Source organism: Falco cherrug, chromosome 3 (assembly GCF_023634085.1).
Source record: "Falco cherrug isolate bFalChe1 chromosome 3, bFalChe1.pri, whole genome shotgun sequence".
Taxonomy (NCBI): Eukaryota; Metazoa; Chordata; class Aves; order Falconiformes; family Falconidae; genus Falco; species Falco cherrug.
This window is the reverse complement of record NC_073699.1, coordinates 110,107,119-110,127,389: the sequence shown is the minus strand read 5'-3', so window position 1 is coordinate 110,127,389 and position 20,271 is coordinate 110,107,119. Positions and strand designations below refer to the sequence as shown.

Below are 20,271 nucleotides of genomic sequence, written 5' to 3'. Positions count from 1 at the left end.
ATGAGGGTGATGTGGTCAAAACAGCTGGAGAGAAACAGCAGCTCTGCCCGTGCGCCAGGCCGTGTCATGCTCAGGCTGGAGAGCTGGCAAACGTGAAGCCCAGAGCGTGGAGTAGCTGAGGTTGAAGGTATGTGACACGTGGGATGGGTTTTGCAGGAGAAAAGGTGAAGAAAAAAGAAGGAGCGGAAGATGGTGGCAAAGTTGGGAGTTTGGGGAATGGGAAAAAATCATGGAGTTACCCATCCGCTGGAGCAGGGTGGGGAGGACTTGGAGGGGATGTCCTGTTTTTGCCACGATGATCTCGAGTTGGCAGTGGGACATCCAGGAAGGTTTACAAGTGGGAGAGGCTGGGTGGAGACGTCAGCCTGTGAGTGCCTGGAGGAGACATGAGCTCACCAGGGAGAGGGTGTCAGGGGGGTCGAGGATGAGGAACAAGCGCTGAGCCTGTGGGGCTGGGATGGGGGCGAGCATGTGGAGGGATGCAGTGGTGGGGAGAGACCTGATGTCCTCGGATGCGTGCGGGATGCAGGGGACAGGCTGAGCAGGTGGGGGGCACTGGAGGAGGTGAACATCTTGCTCCATCCACAGTCGCGGAGGAGCTGGCATCTCCCTGCACCTTGTTTCAGCACAACGGTGAAGCATGTTTTGTTTCACCGCCAGGCTGGGAGGAGGCGTGGGGGAGTGGGGAGGGGAAGGGATGGAGCTGGGAGGTTGTGGGGTGGGATCCAGCTGGGGAAGAGAGAAGCTGTTTGAAAGAAGGGGTTTTGGGAGGCTCAGGGCTCATTTTCTCCCGTCCTACCATCCTATTTCTGTGACAACGGTTAAACTTAAAAAAAACAGCCCTCAACCTCTGCCACCCATGGAGGCCGAAGTCAGAAGCCACTGGTTTTACCGTGAATCCTCTGGGAAGGTGAGCTTGGAGAGCACAAAAATGGAGAGCTGCAACTAAAGAAAGGAGACACAGCAGCAGCCTGTGCTGATGCCAGCAGCTCGGGACCATAAGGAACAGAGTGAAAAAGATGCAGCTGGGTGCCCTGGGCTTGTGAAGGGACAAGGGACAAGTGAAATGCACTGGCTGGAGGCAGCTTGGAGTGTGCCAGGCGTCTGGCACTGCATCCCCTCCAAATCCGGTACCCAGCAGCACAGGGATGGAGGCCAGAGGCAGCAGGTCCCTGACTGCATCTCTCGCCCCCTCCCAGCCCCAACACTCCTAAGACCACTGGTAAGATGCTTCCAGCAGCACACGTAGTGGCTGCGGGCAAGGGAGGAGAGCAGTGTTTTAAGCAGATAAACATCAGCGCCCTCTCGGCAGGAGGAAGTCACAGACTTAGTGAAATCTAAGATAAGTGGCCTCTTAAGCCAGCGGTGTGTCAAGTGGTTAAGGCAGAAGATTAGGGAGCAAGCTCTCCTTCCACTGCAGGAAAGCAGGGATGCAGCCTGTGGTCCAGCATCTCTGGAGAACAGACAGGAGCGGGGATGAGGACGGCTCTGGTGTCCCCTTTGCGCCAAGAGGCATGACGTGAGCATCTTTCCTCCCAGCTGAGGGCTCTGAGGAAGGGACCAACGATTTGGTGTTTGCAGCACACGCTGGTTTTACACAGCCTGGTGGAGCCCAACTGCTACAAGAAGAAAACCCCATGGCTCATTCAGCACAAACTCATTATTTAATAGATAAAGTAAATATGGGGAAAAAAAAAAAAAAAAAAAAGGCATTTCCCACTCCCCCTGTGGTGCTGAAATTTACAGTTGTGAGAAGAGCCAGAGCGCTGCAGAGCCGGGGTATCTCCGGGTGACATTTACAGGGCTCAGCTTTCATCGCAGCTTGAAAAAATCCCATCGGCAGAGATTATCTCCACACTGATCTGGATTGTCTTGTTCAGCTTTGGCCCTCATCCTAGATGGACAGTGAGCAGAAAACTTGGCCAGTGGCCTGAGGTCCGTGACCTCCTCTGCGTGAGCTGGGAAGAGGAGGAACAGTCTCCAAGGTACTTGAGAACTTGCAGCCTTGGGGGGCTAAAGAGATGGAGCTGGGGTGGGTGGGTGAAGCTTAGATCCCCCCCCGAAGACTTAATGCTCCAAACCACTGAGAGAGGCAGTCCTTGCTCTGGTGAGGAGATCTTTGGTTTACATTGAAGTGGATCAACCCAGGGTTGCTCCACCTGATGGTCTCCCCAGGGTGGCAGCCCCTCTGCCAGGCACCCAGCACCCTTTGCTGAAGGTTTTTTGGAGCTGGGGCTGAGCAGGCAGCAGGAAGGCTGACCCTGGGGGGATGACTCGATGCAAACTTCCCTGGCCCTGCGCTGCTTCAAGTCAGTTGTCAGCAGCCTTCCAGCCGGACGGTGTCTGGAGACCTTCCAGCGACCACAGGCTCTCCCCCAGCCCATCACTGCCACGGCACAGACGGGATCTCACGTACGTCTGCGCCTTCCCCCCCAACCTTTCCCCTCTCAAGATGAAGCAAGAGACAAAACCAAGACTGCAGGTTTGCAAGGACCCCCTCCTCCAGCCCAGCGGGTGATGGGCACAGGTCCGGGCTTTTTTGGACCACACAGGAGCTCTCCGCTTGCGCGGGAGGGCTTGGCCATGCCACCCCAGGGTGGGTCCTCGCCACGCCGCCTGCGGATGCTCCTGCTGGCTCCGCGTGCCACTGGGAGGTTTTTCTCTGCTCCCCTTTTGCCTTTCGATTCACAGACAAGTGGGTGAGGGAGAAAGGAACGGGTTTGCTTTCCACCTCCCCTCGCAGTGCCCCTCTGCTTATTAGTTCTCCAAATATTTCGTCCCACAGCCCAGCAGCAAGGATCCCAGGCGGAGGGGAAGGCGGAGGGGGTAGGACAGCGCGTTATCCTCGTGGCATCGCTCCAGGCCAGCCTGCAGGGAGCCAGACAGGGCAGCTGGGGCCCTGCTGCGCTAAATCCCAGTGGTCGGGGCACACATGGCAGCATCCCTCCGGCTCGGCCCTCCTCTCACGCTTCTTGAGGGCCAGACAGCGGCAGAGCACGAGCGTAGCCCTTCTCCCCAGCAGCATCTTTCCCCCAGCCCCAACAACGACTCCACTTTATGCTTTTGGTTTTCTCAGCAGCCAACGGGACAGGGACCATCCTCAGAGCTCTCAGGCATGTGGAGGAAGAAGGGGAGACCTGGTTGTGGGATGCTGGTGAGCAAGGTGGGGGCAATGATGGGACAGAGGAAAAGAAATCCCCCGGGATTTTGTCCCATCAGCTCCCAGCTCCGTTAAGTTATGGGATTGTAGGTACCATGGCCTCTCTGGACCCTCTTCACAGTCTCCAGCTGAACAAAATGCTGGAGAAGTGATGGGGGAGGGCAGCTTTCAAGGGGAAAGGGAGCACAGTCAGAACATTGCGTCCCGCGACAGCCCTGGGCAGCAGCTGAGGAGCTTCTGGAAATCAGTGGTCACTGGAGCTGCTCCAAAATCCATCCAGTGCCCAGGGAGGCCATTGAGCATCCCACAACAAGGGGACCCAGGAGCATCCCACAGCCCCCTCACGTACCGATCGCTCTGGCTGGGCTCTCCCCACATGGAGCGTAACTCCTGGGGACAGTGCCACCCCGTCACCATCTGCCCATCCTCTGCAAGGCACCTGGCTGCGCAGGCTGGCCGCGCTCCATCCCCTCCGGAGGCTCGGCCAAGGCAAGCAGCGTGCCAGGATGCTCAGTGCATGCCTTAAACAAATAAAAATAACTGTGATAGAAGATACCGAATGCGTAACGCTAACCTTGGCTTAAACACCTCCTGTCTGCAATGCTCCGCAGCCGGCAGGAGCCCATCTGATGAAAGCAGGCATCGCATGGGTCCCCGGCCAGCACCGGGAGCAGACATGTCCCTGCTGGCCCAGGACACCGAGGGGCTCAGGGCTCTGGCTTCAGCAGTAAATAAAGCAAGCAAACAAAAGCAAATAAAAAAAAAAAACCCAACAATGATCGATTTTTTTAAACTTTAAATATTTTTTTTCTTTAAAATCTGTTTTTCTCTGGGGCTGTGTCTCTGTAAAGAGCTGCGCTCTCCCTGCAGCATCTGGGTTACTTCCTCAGTCCTGGCCGTGGGGCAAGGGAGAAGCAGGGTCAGTTAGAGAAGGGGGATGGCTGGCTGCTCCCCTCCGTGCATCACCGGCACGTATGGATTTCCACCACCCGATGGCAGGGTTTGCACTTGACGGAGCAGCACCAGTGGAATTTGCAGCTGCACCTTTCCACAACCTCCACTTCGTCCGTATGAAAGCCTCGGCCGCAGCACATCAGCTCGCAGCCATCGATAGCCTTGGAGGTCTTGTTGCACTGCCGGCCGCTGGTGCCCAGCACCCCGTTCTTGAGGTCGTGGTCACAGAAGTCAGGACTGGAGTCCAGGTAGACGAGGTCCTCGTCCGTGTGTGGCTTGAACTGGGAGTTTTTGGGCACCAACACTTTGGTGGATCCGATCTCGCTCTGCTCGACCTCTGTGGCACCGTCGAATTTCTCCTTCAGGACGTTGCCCACTTTGCGGAAGGGGGGCATGGCTTTCCAGCACGTCTTGAACTCGCACGAGCCCGACACGCCGTGACACTTGCACTCCACCCGCATGTTGTTCAGGATCGCCTGGAGGGACAGAGACAAGAAACCAGACGGGACGGTCAGCGCGGGACGGACACGGCAAGGAGGGTGCGACGTATGGGGGCTGGGAGGGTGGTGCAGGAAGCGCTGCTGCTGCTGTACATCAGCCCACGGGATGCAACGAAGCCCAAACGGCTCAAGCGCCGGCTGCGGAGCCCAGCTGGGATGCTGCACAGCCGCGCCGGCTGCCCAGGTTGCCCCCTCACCATTACCTTCCTCCCTGCCTCGTTGTTGTGGAGGTTCATTAATGCCCTGTTGGAAGAGGCCCCTTTGCTCCTCTCGCGGACGTCGACGAAGGACTGGGAGAAGGCCACGCCGTAGGCGATGTTATCGGAGCAGCCCGACCACTGGAAGCCTAAGGCAGCAAGCACAGATGAGATGGACAAGCCACCCCGCATTGCTTATCCCCTGCAGCCGTGCCCCTCCTAAAATGCAGCTGACCTGCCCCCCCTTCTGTCTTTGGGCTGTCTGGGGCACCGGGGACACACACCGACCTTCCCTCCCCCATGGGTGATGCTCCAAAATTGAGGGCACTCCTGGGGACTAACAGGAGGGTTTTTTGAGTTTGGTTATTTTTTTTATTTTGTTTTTTCCTCCTTTCAGGGTGGCTCCAGAGAATGGGCATTTCCATGCTTGGCTATTTTGCATCCCCGCTCAGTCTCCCCCCCCTGCTCTTTGCATGCTCACCCTGCGGGCTGCCCCCCTGCACCGTGCGGTCGCATCCACACTTGTCCAGCTCGCCGCTGCTGCAGGCTCGGGTCACTGCGAAGGCCACCCCTGCCGAAGAGATGGCATAGACGAATGCTGCCTCCCGTGTCCCTGCAACAGTACAAACGATGGTGGGAAACGTGGCAGCAAGTCCAAGGCATGCAAAGGGGGCTTTCTGGGGGGTGTGTGGGGGTGCAGCCAGGTGGCCAAAGCCCCTTGGTGGGCTGTTGTGTGTGTCTCTGCTCCTCTTCCCTCCTAACGCTGGTGTTGCACCTTGAAAAGCTGGTCTGAAAACTGGCTCTTGGCAAAACACGCTATGCGGAGCTATGGAGTCAAACCCTTTGCTCTATCTCTTCCTCCCAGAATGGGGTACCCCACGTGGGATGCTCCATCCTCCCTGCTCCCAGGGATGCTTTTTGCTTAGTGCCAAGCCTGGACCAGTCTCAGCAGAGACACCTCGGTGCTGGGAGATCATTTGCAGCAGCGAGAGCCCTGTCTTGCAATAGTGAAGGAGCCAGGAACTGCCCCACGAGGTTAAAAACGTGGATGTGATGGGCAGATGATAACCTGGCAACGTGGCGATGGCTGTATTGCCAATGTGGGGAGAGCTCTCCAGAGTTTATGTGGAGAGACTGTCCTGCCTGGTGCTTGCAATGCACCTCTGCCGTGAAATCCCTCCTGCATCCAAACTAGTTGCCTGCTTTCCATGTCCAGGAACATCCCCTGCAGCTGCAGCTCCTTGCCACCCTCTCACACAGGGTCCTGTGGTTTCCAGCACCTCCCAAACCACCCTGCGAAGCCCTATGCCGCTCCCAAAGCGCCTTGCAAAACCTCGCCGGTCCCCAGGGTGCAGCCCCTTCCCAGCTCTTCCATCTACCTCTGTGGTGCCGCACGGTTAGGAAACACTTGGTTGGGAAGTCAGGGAGCATCCCTGGGGATAAACACACAGGGCGGCGTAGCCAGGGATCAGCTCCCACAACACCCTAGTCCTCACCATCCTCCAAGGCTGGTGGAGGACACGGCCCCTCCATCGCCAAGCAAGGAGGGCTGGCGTTTGGGGTAGCCCCATGCTTGGGGTAGAGGAGGGGATGGCTTGTAAGCAGATGTCACCCTGGCTCGCCGGTCGGACAGAGGGCAGCTCCTTTGGTGGTCGCAGCCCAGCCTTTGGTGGCCCAGCTGTAATCTGGGCGGCAGCGGCTGGGGAGGACCCAGCCAGCGCGGGGACTGAACCGCCTCCAAGTTAATCGAGGTTAATAGTAGGATCGTGTTGGTCGGTTTGTGCTGTGGCTGCCTAAAAAGAGACGACTTTTAGTTTCTGGTATTTCTGGTATTTCCAGTCCCTGAACCTTCACAAGGAGAGATCTTCACCCCTGTGTGGAGGGGAGGAAAGTCAAACAAGGAGCCGGGGGGTGGCTTCGGTCTATGGGTCCTGGGATGGGAGGCGAGAGGGTACATCACAGGCGGCACCTAAGGGGAGCCAAGGGCTGCTTTGGTGGTCTCCAGGGCTTGCGGAGGGGCTTTCCCCTTCGTCTCCTCACCCCGCTGCTCTGGGTCCTTGCTTGGTTTCATCACAGCCCCGTGCCTCCAGGACGCCTGCGTGCAGCTGGGATCAGATGGGCTGGGGGCTGCCCTGGCCAGAACTCCCCCCCCGAAGGTGGGCAGCTGGGTGGTGGTGGGCGATGATGATGATGTCCTCGGAGGGTCCATCCATAAAAAAATGTGTTTTACTCCCATCGGGCGGCAGAGGGCTGTCCTCCCAAGGGCTCCTCTGGCAGCGCTCATCGCTTCGGCTGCCCGGAGAAGAGACCAAACAAATGCGAACGCAGCCACGGCTTTGTGGAGAGCGGCTCCTGGGCTTGGTGGGGAAGAGATTAGACCGCAGCGTGACTTTAGGGCCCTCACCCGAGCTTGGAATTGTCCTTGTAAAAGGTCCGGGCTCTCCAGATGCCCTGGGCTGGTGCCTCCATGCAACGGGCACCCTCTGGGTGCAAAAAAGGTTTGGGAGAGGGAGCACCCAGCAGCTGAGGAATTCCAAGGGTCTGGATACGCTGCCCCTTGTACTGTGAAAAGAGCCCTGCTGAACGCCCAGGGAAGGCTGGTCAGCCCCAGGATCCAACACCAGGCCATTCCCTTCTCCCTGCAGCTGCCGGCTCAGGGGCAGGCGAGCCAGACCCCCGTGCAGCCCACCGGGCTGCTGTGGCAGCCAGTCCCCCACGTAGCACCCTAGGCACACATCCTCATGGCTCACCTTGTGTTACCACCTTGCCGAAGACGGGCAGGGTGTCCAGCGTGGAGCAGTTCCAGCGGCGGTTGCGGAACTGGTACTGGCACTCCTCGATGGCCAGCTGGGCTCCGCGCCTCACTGAGTCCATCACCTCCAGGTTCCTCTTGCACATCTGCACCTGGCGCTGGATCAAGCCCTTCAGCTTCTCACAGGTCTCCTCCTCGGAGATGCTCCCCACTGAAGACAGCTTGGCCAGGTACCTGCCACGACAGCCAGCACGACCGGTTAGGAGGCAAGGAGGGCTCGGGGGAGCACAAACCCGTGTTCAGCTGGGACACCCTGCACTGCAGAAGGCAAGGAGACCTACCCTCTCATCTCCTCCACAGCTGAGACCTGGTGCCCATCTGGGGTCACCTTCAATGTGCCACTGCGGTGGCTCCTCAGGATGCATTTTTGGCTGGCAGAGAGCAAACCCAAGCAAAACAACCTTCCCTCTGCAGCCTGGTCCCCCGTCTCTCAGGGAGCCCAGCTGCTGGCTCCCCTTTGCCTCTGTTGCCTGCAAGGAAGATATTTTCGGCGTTGTCTGAATGTGCCCGGTCAGGTCTCCTGAGTACCGGCACATCCAAGTGCTACTAGGAAAAGCCAGAGGCCTCTGAAGTCAGCCAAAACAAGCAGGACAGGGGCTCAGCTGCCAGCTCCAGCTGCCACACTGCTCCCGCAGCGTGGCTGTGCTCATCACCGACAAACATCACCCTCCAAACCACTTCCCTCCTGGAGCCTGCTCTTAGCTCCCCCGGCCCCCAGCAGGCAGGGATGGCCTCCGGGAGCTGCCAGGTTTCCCATCACCTGGGATTCGAGCAGGGCTTGAGGTGGGCAGGACAGAATCAGGAGCCTGCCGTGGGTAAGATCGCACGTGCTGGGCATCTCCTCCACCAGCACAGCTCGTGGACGTGGCCATGAGGTGACCTGGAAAGGACTGGTCCTGTGTGGGGGTGACCAGGTGCTCTGCTTTCCGTGGCCCATCCTCAGCAGAAGGAGTTACAGAGCTGCTCTTGGGCTTTAGAGGCAGGAGGGAGCTTACTCCTTTGGGGCAAGCGCCTTGCAAGCTCCTGGCATCTCCTCACCGAGTGCTGGGGCACAACGGTCCATGCTGCCCACCCCAGTAACCCACCCCACCACCCCCTGCACGTGCCCAAGCTCACCCATCTCCCAGGTCCATCCTCCCGCTCCAGCCTCTGGATCCCAGAGGGGGCTTAAGGCAGCCCCGGTCAGATTGTCCAAGGGCTCATCAGGCCGTTGGATAATCCAAGATCTACAGCTGCCTGTGCCAGCACGCGCGTAGCTGAGCCACCCTCCTTCCCGTGGCTGCTGGCACCTGCTTTAAGTGACACTGCCACCGCTGGAGCCCCATCCTGCCATGCGGAAGGGAGGTCCCCTACGTGGGACAGGCAAAATGCACGTTTGCACGTGCCGAGCTTTAACGTCCTTGGGAATCACCGGCGTCAGCTCACGCTGCTCCCTCAGCTGCACCAAGAGATGTGGGTCCCGAGCGAAGGCTTTTTGGAAACCTCACTCCTTGACTCTGCATTTCCCAGCCCTACAGAGCTTGTGGGTTTTTTGTTTGCTTGTTTTTTTGCCTCCTCCTCCCAAGTTGCGACATCCTGCTAAGGATTTTTCCTTTGAAGCCCTGCTTGCCTCCGAGAAGTGACTGTGCAAAAGTGGCTCCTGCTCCCTGCCTGTTCCCATGTGTCCCAGGAGCCAGATCTGCTGACTCCAGCCACAAAATCAAGTTGTCACAGCCTCTTCCTCTCATTAGCCCTGCCAGTCTGCCCCAGGAGGAGAGAACAGGATTTTCTCTTCTGTGCATCAGCAGAATTATTCACCAGCTTGGTTTCACGCTTACAACTGGGGGCCGTGGGAGACGGTGAGAAAGCCGGCTTGGCTTGCAGCGTCCGTGGGGAGTCTGCATGGCGAGCCGTCAAAAGCATTCAGCTTTCCTTGTGCGCGGAGATCACTTGATGCAATGCCTCTCGGACAGCGGGAAGTGGCAGGCTGCCCTGCTTTCAGAGCCAAGTCCTCTTCTAGCCTTTGTACCAGCTAAACATCTCTGCCCAAGGCTTTCTGCTCCTCTGAGGGCATGGCTGCGCGGCTCCCTGCTGCAGATGGCTGGCTTGGAACCCTCACCGTGGCAAAACCCAGGGTTGCCACCTTCCTGCTGGCCCCCCACACCGTGCAAGAAGCATCCCCGGCCCCATGCTGCGGTCCCAGACATGGGATGCAACAACTGCCCTTCCCACATCTTGCTGCAGTCGGCTGAGCCAGGATAAAGGCAGCAATCCGCCCTTGGGAGCTTCGAGGATGTTTGATGCTGAGCGAGCCTGAAGTGGCTGTGACAGGTCTGTCCCCTTCCAGGTCCAGCCATCGTTTCAGCTTGGGCACGGGGAAACAGACACACAGCAAAGCGGTGAGATTCGCCGCAAGACACCGTGGGTCAGTCGATCAGATTTAAGCCTGGAAGCCAAGAAAACCAGATTATGCCTCTGGAACTCACCTCTTGTGCCCGTTTGGCTTTCACCCCCATCCTGCAACTTCAGCAGCATTTATCATAGCAGGGAAGCAGCTCCTGCGCAGCAGCGGGGCTGGTCGTGCAATGAGTCAGTGCCTGACCCGAGTGCAGGCACCTTGGCAGGAGGGAACCGTGCCATGGGTGTAACAGCCCCATTAATATCAGCTCCACTCAGGATGGGGGCATCATCTCCTTTTCTAATATATTTCCCAGCTCAGTGGGATTCTCCAGGCAATGGGGAGCTATAAATTCAAAGCACACATGAAGAAAAGCGTGACAGGAGCCTTTCAAGCCTTTCCAAGTAGATGCGCCTGATAAGATGCCTCCCCAACAAGCATTTAATGCTGTTTGGAATGATAAAATGAAGGCCAAGGATGCTTCAAAGATAGGTACAGCTCTCCAAAAATGGGTCTGGTAATTTGTTTTGCAGGGCAGGCAAATAAGATGAAGCTATCCAGAACAGTGCTCTGGCCTCAATCCTCCGTGACAGGTCCTCTGTGTGCCATCATCCCTCCTCGACCCATGCCACGTCTGCCCCTCCCTAGGGATGGAGGCAACTGTGCCCAAAATGCCATGGCTCCATCAGGCTACCAGTCTCCTACACCCCATGAGTACTATCGCTGTTTAAAAAAAACAACCGAGACCCCCGGTGGTTTCACAGTAGGAGGAGGCTCCCATCCTGGTCCCTGGTCCAGGAGGGATCCAGGGGTTGAGTCTAGGATGTAAGGAAGGACCTTTGCTGGAGGACCTCATCTCTGAGGCTTTCACATGGCATCTCTCCCCAACACATCCAGCGGCACTGGGCAGGAATGTCTCACCCCCTTCCCCTCTCCGGAGCAGCTGAAGGGTGAGATAAGAGCTGTGAAACCTGCTCTGCCCTCACCAGCACTCAAAGATCTCACCAGCATTCAAATATGCTTCTACCCCACAACTCACAGAGGGCTGTGGAGCCCAAGCAAGGCACCAAATCCATCCGCAGCATCCCACAGTCACCATGGAAACGCGGCTCTAACACTTCGCCTGGTCCATAAGGAGGATCTTGCTTCCAGGCTTCATTTTCCTGGACTGAGGTGGGAGAAACCACAGACAGAGCCTTCACCTACCTGCACATACAGCAAGGCAGGCGCAATGGGGGGAACCCAACCACTGCTGCCCACTCAAGGACTCGGTGCAGATCTCCATCCTGATATGACATCTTGGTGGTTGTGCAGAGCTCCAGATCATGGCTTAAGTCTCACATACAGCCTCAAAACAGTGGGAAAAAACGCCAACCCAAATCACGGCACATTTTCTTCCTTTTCTAAGACTGGGCAAAGAATCTTTCAAGGGGTGAGCTGCTGCCCAAGCCGTTTGTTCAGGTTTTGTTTTCTTGCTTCACCATGGCATTTACATTTCTTTTCTCCCACCTTCACATCCAGCAGAGTCACTCACAGAACAAGCTCCATTTTAATAAAAGTCACTGCTTTAACACCAAACTGACGGACAGCCCTTCCTTTTTTTTTTTCCCCCATCCACAGCATATAGATCAAGACTGAAGCCCCGTAATTTAAGCAGCTGCAATTGATCCACCCTGCAAGATGGCAAATAAGGAAACCTCAAATCCAGGGAGCTTGGAAAAGGCCGGGGGGGACACACAGACAACATGGAGGGGTGGGGTGGGGTGGGGAGGAGGAAGCCCTGCTTAAATTAAAATGATGATAATTGTTTCAGAAGGAAGAATAATTGGTGGAATGACAAGAAAACCATCGGAAGAACCACAGCGGTTGGCAGATAGAGCCAGAAGGAGAGGGGAGGAGATTCCCTGCCATGGGAAGGTGTGGAAATTTGAGTCATTGACAAATTCTCAATAGAGGCGGGCCAGGAAAGACGTAGCAGATGTCTTGGAGAAAGCAGAAATCTCTGGTGTTTCTTCTATTGAAACAAATGAGTTTCAAGTGTGAGAACTCTTTGTATTATTTCATTTTGGGAATATTTTCCTGAAGCAGCTAACAGCCAGCAGCATCACTGATCCATCACTTAGAGATGCTGAGAAGCCAGACAAGCTCAGAAGCTTCACCTCGTTCAGCAGATGCTCAGCCTGCCTGGGATACCTGCCCGGCCAAGGCCACAAGAAGCTTGTTCCAAGTTTTAAATTGCAAAGATGCTTCAGCTCTGCTCCTCTCCGAGAGGCAGCCTCTGCAAACATCCTCCCTGCTTGTGGAGGAGCCAAGCCAGCCTGGATCAGTGGCGCATCTTGTGGCTGGCTGCATAGTCAGCCAGCGACTCCGGGTTGTATTTAGGATTGAGGCTGCCCTGTGCAGACAGGTTTCTTCTGAGGAAGGAGAAAAGGCTTGTTTAGGATGGAAAAAACAGAAGAGCATGAAGATAGATGGATGGATGCATGCAGAGGTACTGACCAGGCACCGCAAGGAGCCGTCCCACAGCTATGGAGAAGGGGATCATCTCTTCCTTGTTTCTTTCCCCTTCCAAGCAGAGAGAGAAGGCACGGAGAGATGTCGCAGGGCTGGCAGGTCAAAGGATACTCTAGGTGGCCACAGATCCCCCTCTGTGCTTTCTTGTGGTGTCCTGCAGTGGGCTTAGTGCCACTCTGCCTGTGCCAGCAGGGCCAGGCTTGCTGGTACCACCCACGTCCTCGGCACGGTTCAGCAGGTCTGCCAACTCCGGCACGTTCCTGTCGGGATCTGCTGGAGAACCTGCACCCTGCAAGGTTGCTCTTCTCCAGCTGATGGCTCTGCAGCAGGTCTTTTCCCTCCCAGAGATCAGGCATCCCCCTCCTAGGATGAGATATCTTGCCTTTCCATCCCTTGAAAGCGTAAAGCATCATTTCCGAAGCCATCATCTGAGAGCCCGTTTCCTTCCCTGGAAGAAAAGCAGCTCTCGGGCTCAGTCCTGCCCATCGCAGTTACTGCAAGTGTCATCTCTTGGCTGAAACGGCTCTTTTCACACCCTCAGCTCCACCTCCGACCAACAAATGCTGAAACAGTCTCGCAGGAGGAGGCACTGCCATGATCAGCACGACCTGCCCGCAGACCTGAGCACGCAGCTCCACTGCCCAAGCTCAAATCCTGTCCCCCCTGCACCTCAGACCCTGCACCTAACACCACATGCGCCTAGAAAACACCCGCCCACCCATGCACCACGCATCGCTGGTGGCCTGCCTCCCCCATCACAGGGCTCGGGGGGGGAAGCGAGGTGGCCTGGCTGCTGGTCCCAAGATGCCCTTTCTGAGCATCCCGGGGCAACATCTCCACTTGGTGATGGGGAAGACCAGGGTAGAAGCTGGGGAGAGGCTGGGAGCAGCATCCACTTTGGAAATCTGCTTTGGATGTGTAGGAAATACCCTTTACCGCATCTTCCTTCAGAAGTCGATAGAAGCTGCTCCCGGGCTCGCATACAACAGCAATGCCTTGTTGCAAGAGGAGGCAAGCGCAGGCCACGGGGCTGAGCTCCGTGGGAATTCCCCTCGTGCAGTGCTTCAGGTTAGATCTGGTTGGAGCAAACCTGAGGAGTTTTTAGTTTCGATTCGAATTTGCAAATCCGTGGTGAGAGCAGCCTTCTGCAGGATTAGTTTGATCTCGCCCAACTTGCAACAGACCCCAGGCTGCTCTCCATCGGCCAAGATACTCAATTAATTCCCCCCCCTCCCCAGTAATTTAGTGAAAGCACAATACTGGCTCCAGTTCTGCTGAGCCAGGCAGATCCTGCACGCCACCTTCCCAGCTGCAAACTGCAACAGCCCATGGCAGCAGCTCCTGGGGAGCCTGGGAGGTGCTGTCAGGGGTCCCCCACAGGCATGGGGGAGCAGACACCCTGGGGCTGCAGCCAAACAAAGGTTACCTGCACTTTGTACCCAGAGCAGAGCCCGCTGTTCAGGCAGCCTTGGATGACTGAGATTTTTGTGGATTTGCAAATCTTTCAAGCTTTAAGGCAAAAAAAGTTACCAAGTATTGTAAGAGTCGGCATCGATGCACTTGTAAGGAAACACGGAAGAACCTCCTGGAAACTGTTAACCTCAGGATTGCTCAGTAATTTCATCATTTTAAGAAAGCCCAAAGAAATGGCTGTAATGCATTTCTCTCCACCTGCAAGGGTGAATTGATGGAGAGGACAGGAGCTCTCAGCAGAGTAACGTGTTTTTGGTTTTTTTTTTGCTTCAATGCAAAAGTCCAATTCTGACTCATGAAGTCACAGCAAACCATGGCAAAAAAGGAATCTGCTTCTTGCTGTTGCTCATGCTTGGAGCTGGTCCAGTTCTGCACAATCTGGGGTGCAGAGTGGTTTTATCTCGCTCACGTCCATCCTCCCTAGAACAAGGCTCTGCTGCTAAAGCCTGGGGTGTCATTTTATTTAAGGTTTCCTTAGGAAAAGATAGAGATGCCCATCACTGCTGGCGAGCCAGAGAGCACAGGTCTCTCCTATACCCTGGCAAACGCAGCCCTGAAGATTTCCCACCAGATAGGGCCAGTGCCCAGAGACAAGCCAAACTGGTCAGAAGTCCAGCACCAAGACCAGCAGAGGTTTCTTGCCTCTGCAGGATGCAACCCTTAAAGCCAGCTCATTTTCATTGCCGAGCTAAAATGAGCTGTTTTTGTCAAGCTAAGACTTAAAAGGAAATAAAAATTCAATTATATTTCTGCTGGAGGCTGCTGGTTTTGTTCTCCCTCCCCACAGCCTGGGGGAATGGGTGTCCCTGGTTGCAGGCACCAACCTGATGGAGCCGGCAGGATGCCCAGAGCGATGCAAAGAGACCTGGGCACCCCAGAAGTGGAGAACTGCTTGTCTAACCCACAGTGACCCTCAAAGTGAGGAAATTATCCATCAAACCCGACCACTGCAAGCCACCATCCCAGCTGCCAGAGGAGACAGGACTGGGGAACCTTCCTGGTGTATCAAAACCAGGAGAGAACCTTGCATCAAAACAGGGAGAGGGCAGGGAGGAGAGCGGGGCTCGGTGGCAGCAGCTCTGCCCTGGAGCTAGTTGCACCTGCTGCATCAGCGTGGCAGCGGCACGGCATCCAGCAGGAAAATGCTGGACCGGTTCCTCACCAGGTGGAAAACGGGAGAGTCACGACGACAAGGCGAAAAATCTTGTGCAAAATTAAACCAAGCCAGGCTCAAGGTGAAGTGAGCTCTCCCTGCTCTTCCCAAGCCGGGGAGATTCACCTTAAAACAAAAATAAATCAAATCCAGTTTAAAACCAGAGGGATGCAAGCGCAGGACCCAGGCACGCTTCTTCCCAAGTCCTCTACATTGCACAATGACCCAAGGCAGCACAAAATGACCGTTCAAGCTGCTCTTGCAACATCCCTGCGGCAAAGCTGGCAGGGACGAGCACGGAGAAGCGGGCCCTGCATTTGCAAAGCACCTTGTGATACTCAGATGAAAGGGGTCCGGAGAAATCCAAACTCCTTTTATCCCTTCCTCTCCAGCCCTCAAAAGTGGTTACTATTAGAGAGCAGCTGCTTAGCCAGGTTTGTTTGGACACTTGCAAGGTCTTCAAGCTTTCCCAGTATGCTCAAATTCAGTTTTTTTTTTTTAAAGGGTTTAAAAGCCCATCTGTGCTCCTAGCCCTTTAAGCCAAGACTCAAGCCCAGAGGGAAGTTTTAAACCCCTGTAAATAGGGGGTAGACTGAGCTGCTGGTGGCACACCCTGCTCGGCAGCAGCATAACCGCATCTCAGACTATCCAGCATCCATATGGAGACCCTCCTCCAAAGCCACTTGTAGCTGCAAGAAAAACGGAGGGAGGCTGTAATGATTCTCAGATAGCTTGATAACCAGGGGTCTCACCCAGAAAGGACCCCTGCCCGGTTGTATCCGATGCTTTCTGGGCAAGGGGTTTGACTCTCATCACTCAAACCACCCAAACAGCTTTGGAGCACGGCAGCCCCAGTGCCACGTGGGGTTAGGGGATGCTTACATCCACACCCCACTTTGCACATTTTCTAGTTCACTTCTTCAGGTGGACTTCCCTCTCTTCAAAACAGATAAAGAAACAAATAAATAACTAAACGGCTGCTGGCCCCTTACCTCCCACTGAAACTGGAGCCTGGTGCTCCCACGCCAGCTTCAGAGAGGTGCTCATAGGGCTAAACCCCCCCCCCAAAACACCTCCCAGCATCGGGGCGGTTTTGGACCACACTGAGATGACACGCTTCCAAACTCCACCACATCACTGCACGTGCAGGTTCAAGAGCCAAATCAAATCTGTGAAACGCGAGTTGCTTTGGGCAGTAACTCAGCCCCTTCCCCTACGTAATGCACATCCCGGGGCTCCTCCAGAGACAAAGCAGAAGCCGGAGGGACATTGCTGGGCACAACCAGCTAGATGTAAAAGGCACTAACGACAGCCCTTTATTTAATTTTACAATTCTGTGCCTGAAGAGGCAGGAGGAAAAGCCTTAAAACTCTTTGAGCCTCCAAAGGCAGGAAGAAAAGCCAGCCTGAAGGTTTTCACAAGAAGCGGGAACAGAGCATCTCTTCAGATTGAAGAACAGAGGTTTTCTGGATAGGCAGTAAGCCAAGCAGCAACTCCCTAAACTCAAGACACTGAGAAAACACACCTGAGGTTTGCTTCCTAACCAGAGGGAAAGTAGCTTGGTCTGTTTAATGAAAAGATTCAGCAAAGTCCCTTCCAGCTCTATGCCTGCTAAGGCAGAGCAATCCCCCTGAGAGATACCTGCACCATCTCCCTTTTATATGGGATGGGGTGGCTCAGAGGACACATCTGCATGGCCAAACCGAGCCCTTCCCCACCAAGCCAGGCTTAACAGGAAACCTTCAGCTCAAGTGTTGCAAGCAGCGTCTTTCCAAAGTGCTGGGGGAATGCGAGTCCGGACAGGTTGAAAGCAGCTTTAAGGGAAGGGAGGAAAAAAAAAAAAAAAAAAAAAAAAGTCACCACTGAGCTTAATCACTAATCCAGCAGGTTTCTGGAAAAGCAAACTTCACCGTGCACATGCCGATGCGTGGAAACACGCGGCGGCGAGGCTGGATCTGGCCCCGCTGCGCTGGGCACAGGCTGGCAGCGCCCGAGCACTATGATAAGGCAGAGCACGCCGGAGCCCACACGCGTGAGGCTTCACGAAGACATACGAGGCACACTCATTCCTCGAATATCTGATAACTCCTGGGATCCTTCTAACTCTGTTTATTGCCTCCGGCAGCCTTTGTTTCTGATGTGAGAAGATAAACAATGGGAATTGTCTTAATCCTAAAGGCAAAGGATAAAAAGCACGGAGCGGCGGACGATCCTTTTATCACAATACATTTACAACATCAAAAAAGTTGACCCCCTTCCTTTCAAAGGCACTGAAATGGATCTGCTTTTCCTCCCCTGTTGGCAGGAATGAGCCCGCTGCTCTCCGGCCGCCGAGCCCCCCGCGCCCACCCCTCGCTTGGCCAGCACGGACGGCTGCACACAGCCCTCCCCGTCTGTTCCCCAGCTTCCCAAATGCGATCCCAGCTGTGCGCGGCGCCGGGGACCTGGGGGGTCCCACCTCTGCACATCCATGTCGACCTCGCTCACAAAACCCCCTTTGCCAGATAGTTCCCCATGCCCGTCCCAGGGCAGCCAAGGCTGCTCCTCTCCAGGGACCTGCCAGGTCCTGCAAAGCTTCCTCAGCAGGATGTTCTCCCTGCAGGAAAAACGCTCCCACAGTTCCCGATATACCTTCGCCAGAAGCATGACAGCTTAAAAGACCACCTTGAGAGCTGCTATGATCCACCCACCACTTGTTGGAGATGCGTGGCGCGCAAGTGGCTCCATCTGGCACAGGAGGAGGGGAAGAGGACTAAGTGCTAACGCATCCCAGGCAGCTACAGATGGGCGAGCACCTTTTCCCATGGGCAGGCCACTTGGAGAATGCTGCTGACCTGGCACTTTCCCCGGGGCGTAGGGAGCATCCTCTCAAACCCACCCACACCCCACAGCCTCCAGCCAGCCAAATCTCAAGGCAGGAGAGACGGGAGCCAGACACGGGATGAGGACACCAGGGATGCGCTCGTGGGACCATGCCCACCTGAGCACAGGTGGCAGGAGAGGCACAAGCCACTTGGGATCTTTCATCCCAACAGCCCCAGGGACCCCCCGCTGGGTCAGGCTGTAGCTAACCCACCGATGGGGAGGTGATGCGGAGGCGGCCCACGTTCCCAGCCCCACAGCGGGGACTAATTTGTTCACGGCAGCCAGCAACGTCGGGAGCAGGGGAAGCACCATCTCCCACCAGAGCAGATTAATTAGGAGGACCCTGTGCCTTCGTTCAAAGTTAGGTGGGAAAGTGCTGTCGTGCTCCATCCCCTCTGCCCTTGGGGGCGGGGGGGGGGGTCTCCCCAGAAGACAGTCCCACCGCCTTGGCAAACACGCAGGAATTTTCCAGAATGATTTCCGCCCCTGTTTACCTTACACATTATTTCAGTGTTTGTTCAGCGGGTTCCCAATGTCACCGGTCTTCCCTGCAGCATCCAACAGCCCCCCCCCCCCCCCCCCCCGCTGTGGCCAGGAGCGGAGGGCCGAGGTGTGGGCAGCCCCCCGGGGCTGGCACCCTTGGCCACCCCCAGCCCTGCTCAACCCTCCCCTGGACCGCTGGCCCCCGCACGGCACCTCGCCAGCCCCCGACCCCTGCGCTGACCCCACGCCCCGACCCCCGGCGTGGTCCAGCTTCCTGGCTGAAGGATAAAAACGGGACGGGGGCTCGGGAAGCAGCCCCAGGCCCACCAGCCTCCGTGACACAGGGGACGCGAGCGGCTGGGGAGGGTCGGCACCCCCGCAGCTCAACTGCCCGGGCTGCGACCCCCGCCCCCAGAGCTGGGGGGGCGCAGGGGGCGCGGCGCGATGGGGACGGAGCCCGGTGTCCCGCCGGGTACCCGGCAGCATCGCTACAGCGCGGGGAGAGGGGGGGTGGGGGGGTGTCGCACCCCGACCCCGGCAGCACCTGCTCCGCCTCCCCGAGGGGGGGATCAACAAGTGGCGAGTCCCCCCCCGCTTCCCCTCGCCCCGCGGCTACTCACAGCCAGTTGCTGGCGTTGGCCGAGAAGGTGGCGAGGATGATGAGCAGCAAGGAGCGCAGGCAGTACTCCGGGCTCATCCTGGAGCGCCGGCGCGGGGCGGGGGGAGGGCGGCCGGCGGCGGCAGCCCCCCGCCCGGCCGGGGCAGCCGCCGCCGCGGGTGGGCACCGGGCAGGAGCGGGGCGGCGGGCGCTGCCCGCTGGATGCGCCCGCGGCGGCCGCCGAGCCCGACTGTCAGCTCGGCCGGCCCATCCCGGGATGGAGCGGCGGGCCGGGGGCGGGCCGGGGGCGGGGGCAGCCCCGGGGGCCGCCCCAGCCCCGCCGCCGCCTGGGCGGGACCCGCCGGGGACACCCCCGGGGGCGGGACGGCGGCGGGGAGGGCACCGGGGGGGGGTCCTGCCGGCGCCCGCTGCCCCGCTGCGCCCCCCCCCCCCCCGCCCCCGACCCCCCCAACCCCCCCCGGGGGTGCGGGGGGCTCGGGGGTCGCTCCTCCTGGAGGTGCGGGGAGGGATGGGGGTGTCTCGAAGTGTGTGTGTGTGTGGGGGTCTCCCCTCGCGGTTGGGGCTTTTAGGAGAATTTCCGCGTGGCTGTGGGAAAGCGGAGCCCTTGGATGGGGTCTGGCGCTGGGGGTGCCCACACTGCGGGGGGTGGGGGGGGTGGGGGCAGCCTTGGCATCTCCGGGACTGCCTTCCCCTTCACCACCACCTTCCATCCGGAGGGGTATCCCAAATCCCGTTTTCTAAGGCTTCACTATAAATGCCTAGTTTTGGCACTTGGAAATTCACTGGTGAGGAGAGGGGTCTGGGGGCTTCCATCAGGAGGGAACAGCAGTGGAGTTGGCAGCAGGGGTAGGATGCGAAGCCCCTCGGGAGTAGCTGGCCGCAGGGATGAGGATGCAAAGCCCTTCGGGAGCAGCCGCAGGGATGAGGATGTGAAGCCCCTTGGTAGCAGCTGGCTGCAGGGATGAGGATGTGAAGCCCCTCGGTAGCAGCCAGCCGCAGGACCCTGGCCATGGGCTCCGGGCTGTGCCTGTCGGTGGTGATGCCTGGTCAAGGATCCAGGATCAAATCCACCTGTGGAGTTCTCCAGGAAGGTCAGCCCTTGGGAATCCCTGAAGCCCTGGAGGTCAGGAGATGTGGTGGGGATCCCGACCTCCTCCCTCCACC

General features: G+C 57.3%; 1 protein-coding gene across 1 annotated transcript; it reads right to left on the bottom strand.

Moving 5' to 3' along the window:
- Positions 1 to 3,948: 3,948 nt before the first annotated feature.
- On the bottom strand, positions 3,949 to 19,522 carry WNT4 (Wnt family member 4). Its single transcript, XM_055706367.1, has 5 exons — positions 19,109 to 19,522; positions 7,562 to 7,797; positions 5,293 to 5,424; positions 4,818 to 4,960; positions 3,949 to 4,590 (listed from the first exon to the last, which is right to left on the bottom strand). Exons 1-5 carry the CDS (start codon positions 19,183 to 19,185, stop codon positions 4,123 to 4,125), a joined length of 1,056 nt encoding a protein of 351 aa, XP_055562342.1. The 5' UTR covers positions 19,186 to 19,522; the 3' UTR covers positions 3,949 to 4,122.
- Between the last annotated feature and the right edge of the window lie 749 nt (positions 19,523 to 20,271).

Coding starts and splice junctions, on each gene's coding strand:
- WNT4 (XM_055706367.1), bottom strand. CDS start 19,185: ATGAGCCCGGAGTACTGCCTGCGCTCCTTGCTGCTCATCATCCTCGCC. Junction 5,425..7,561: donor CGGCAAGGTGGTAACACAAG/GTGAGCCATGAG, acceptor GTACTGTTGCAG/GGACACGGGAGGCAGCATTC. Junction 4,591..4,817: donor ACAACGAGGCAGGGAGGAAG/GTAATGGTGAGG, acceptor CTGTCCCTCCAG/GCGATCCTGAACAACATGCG.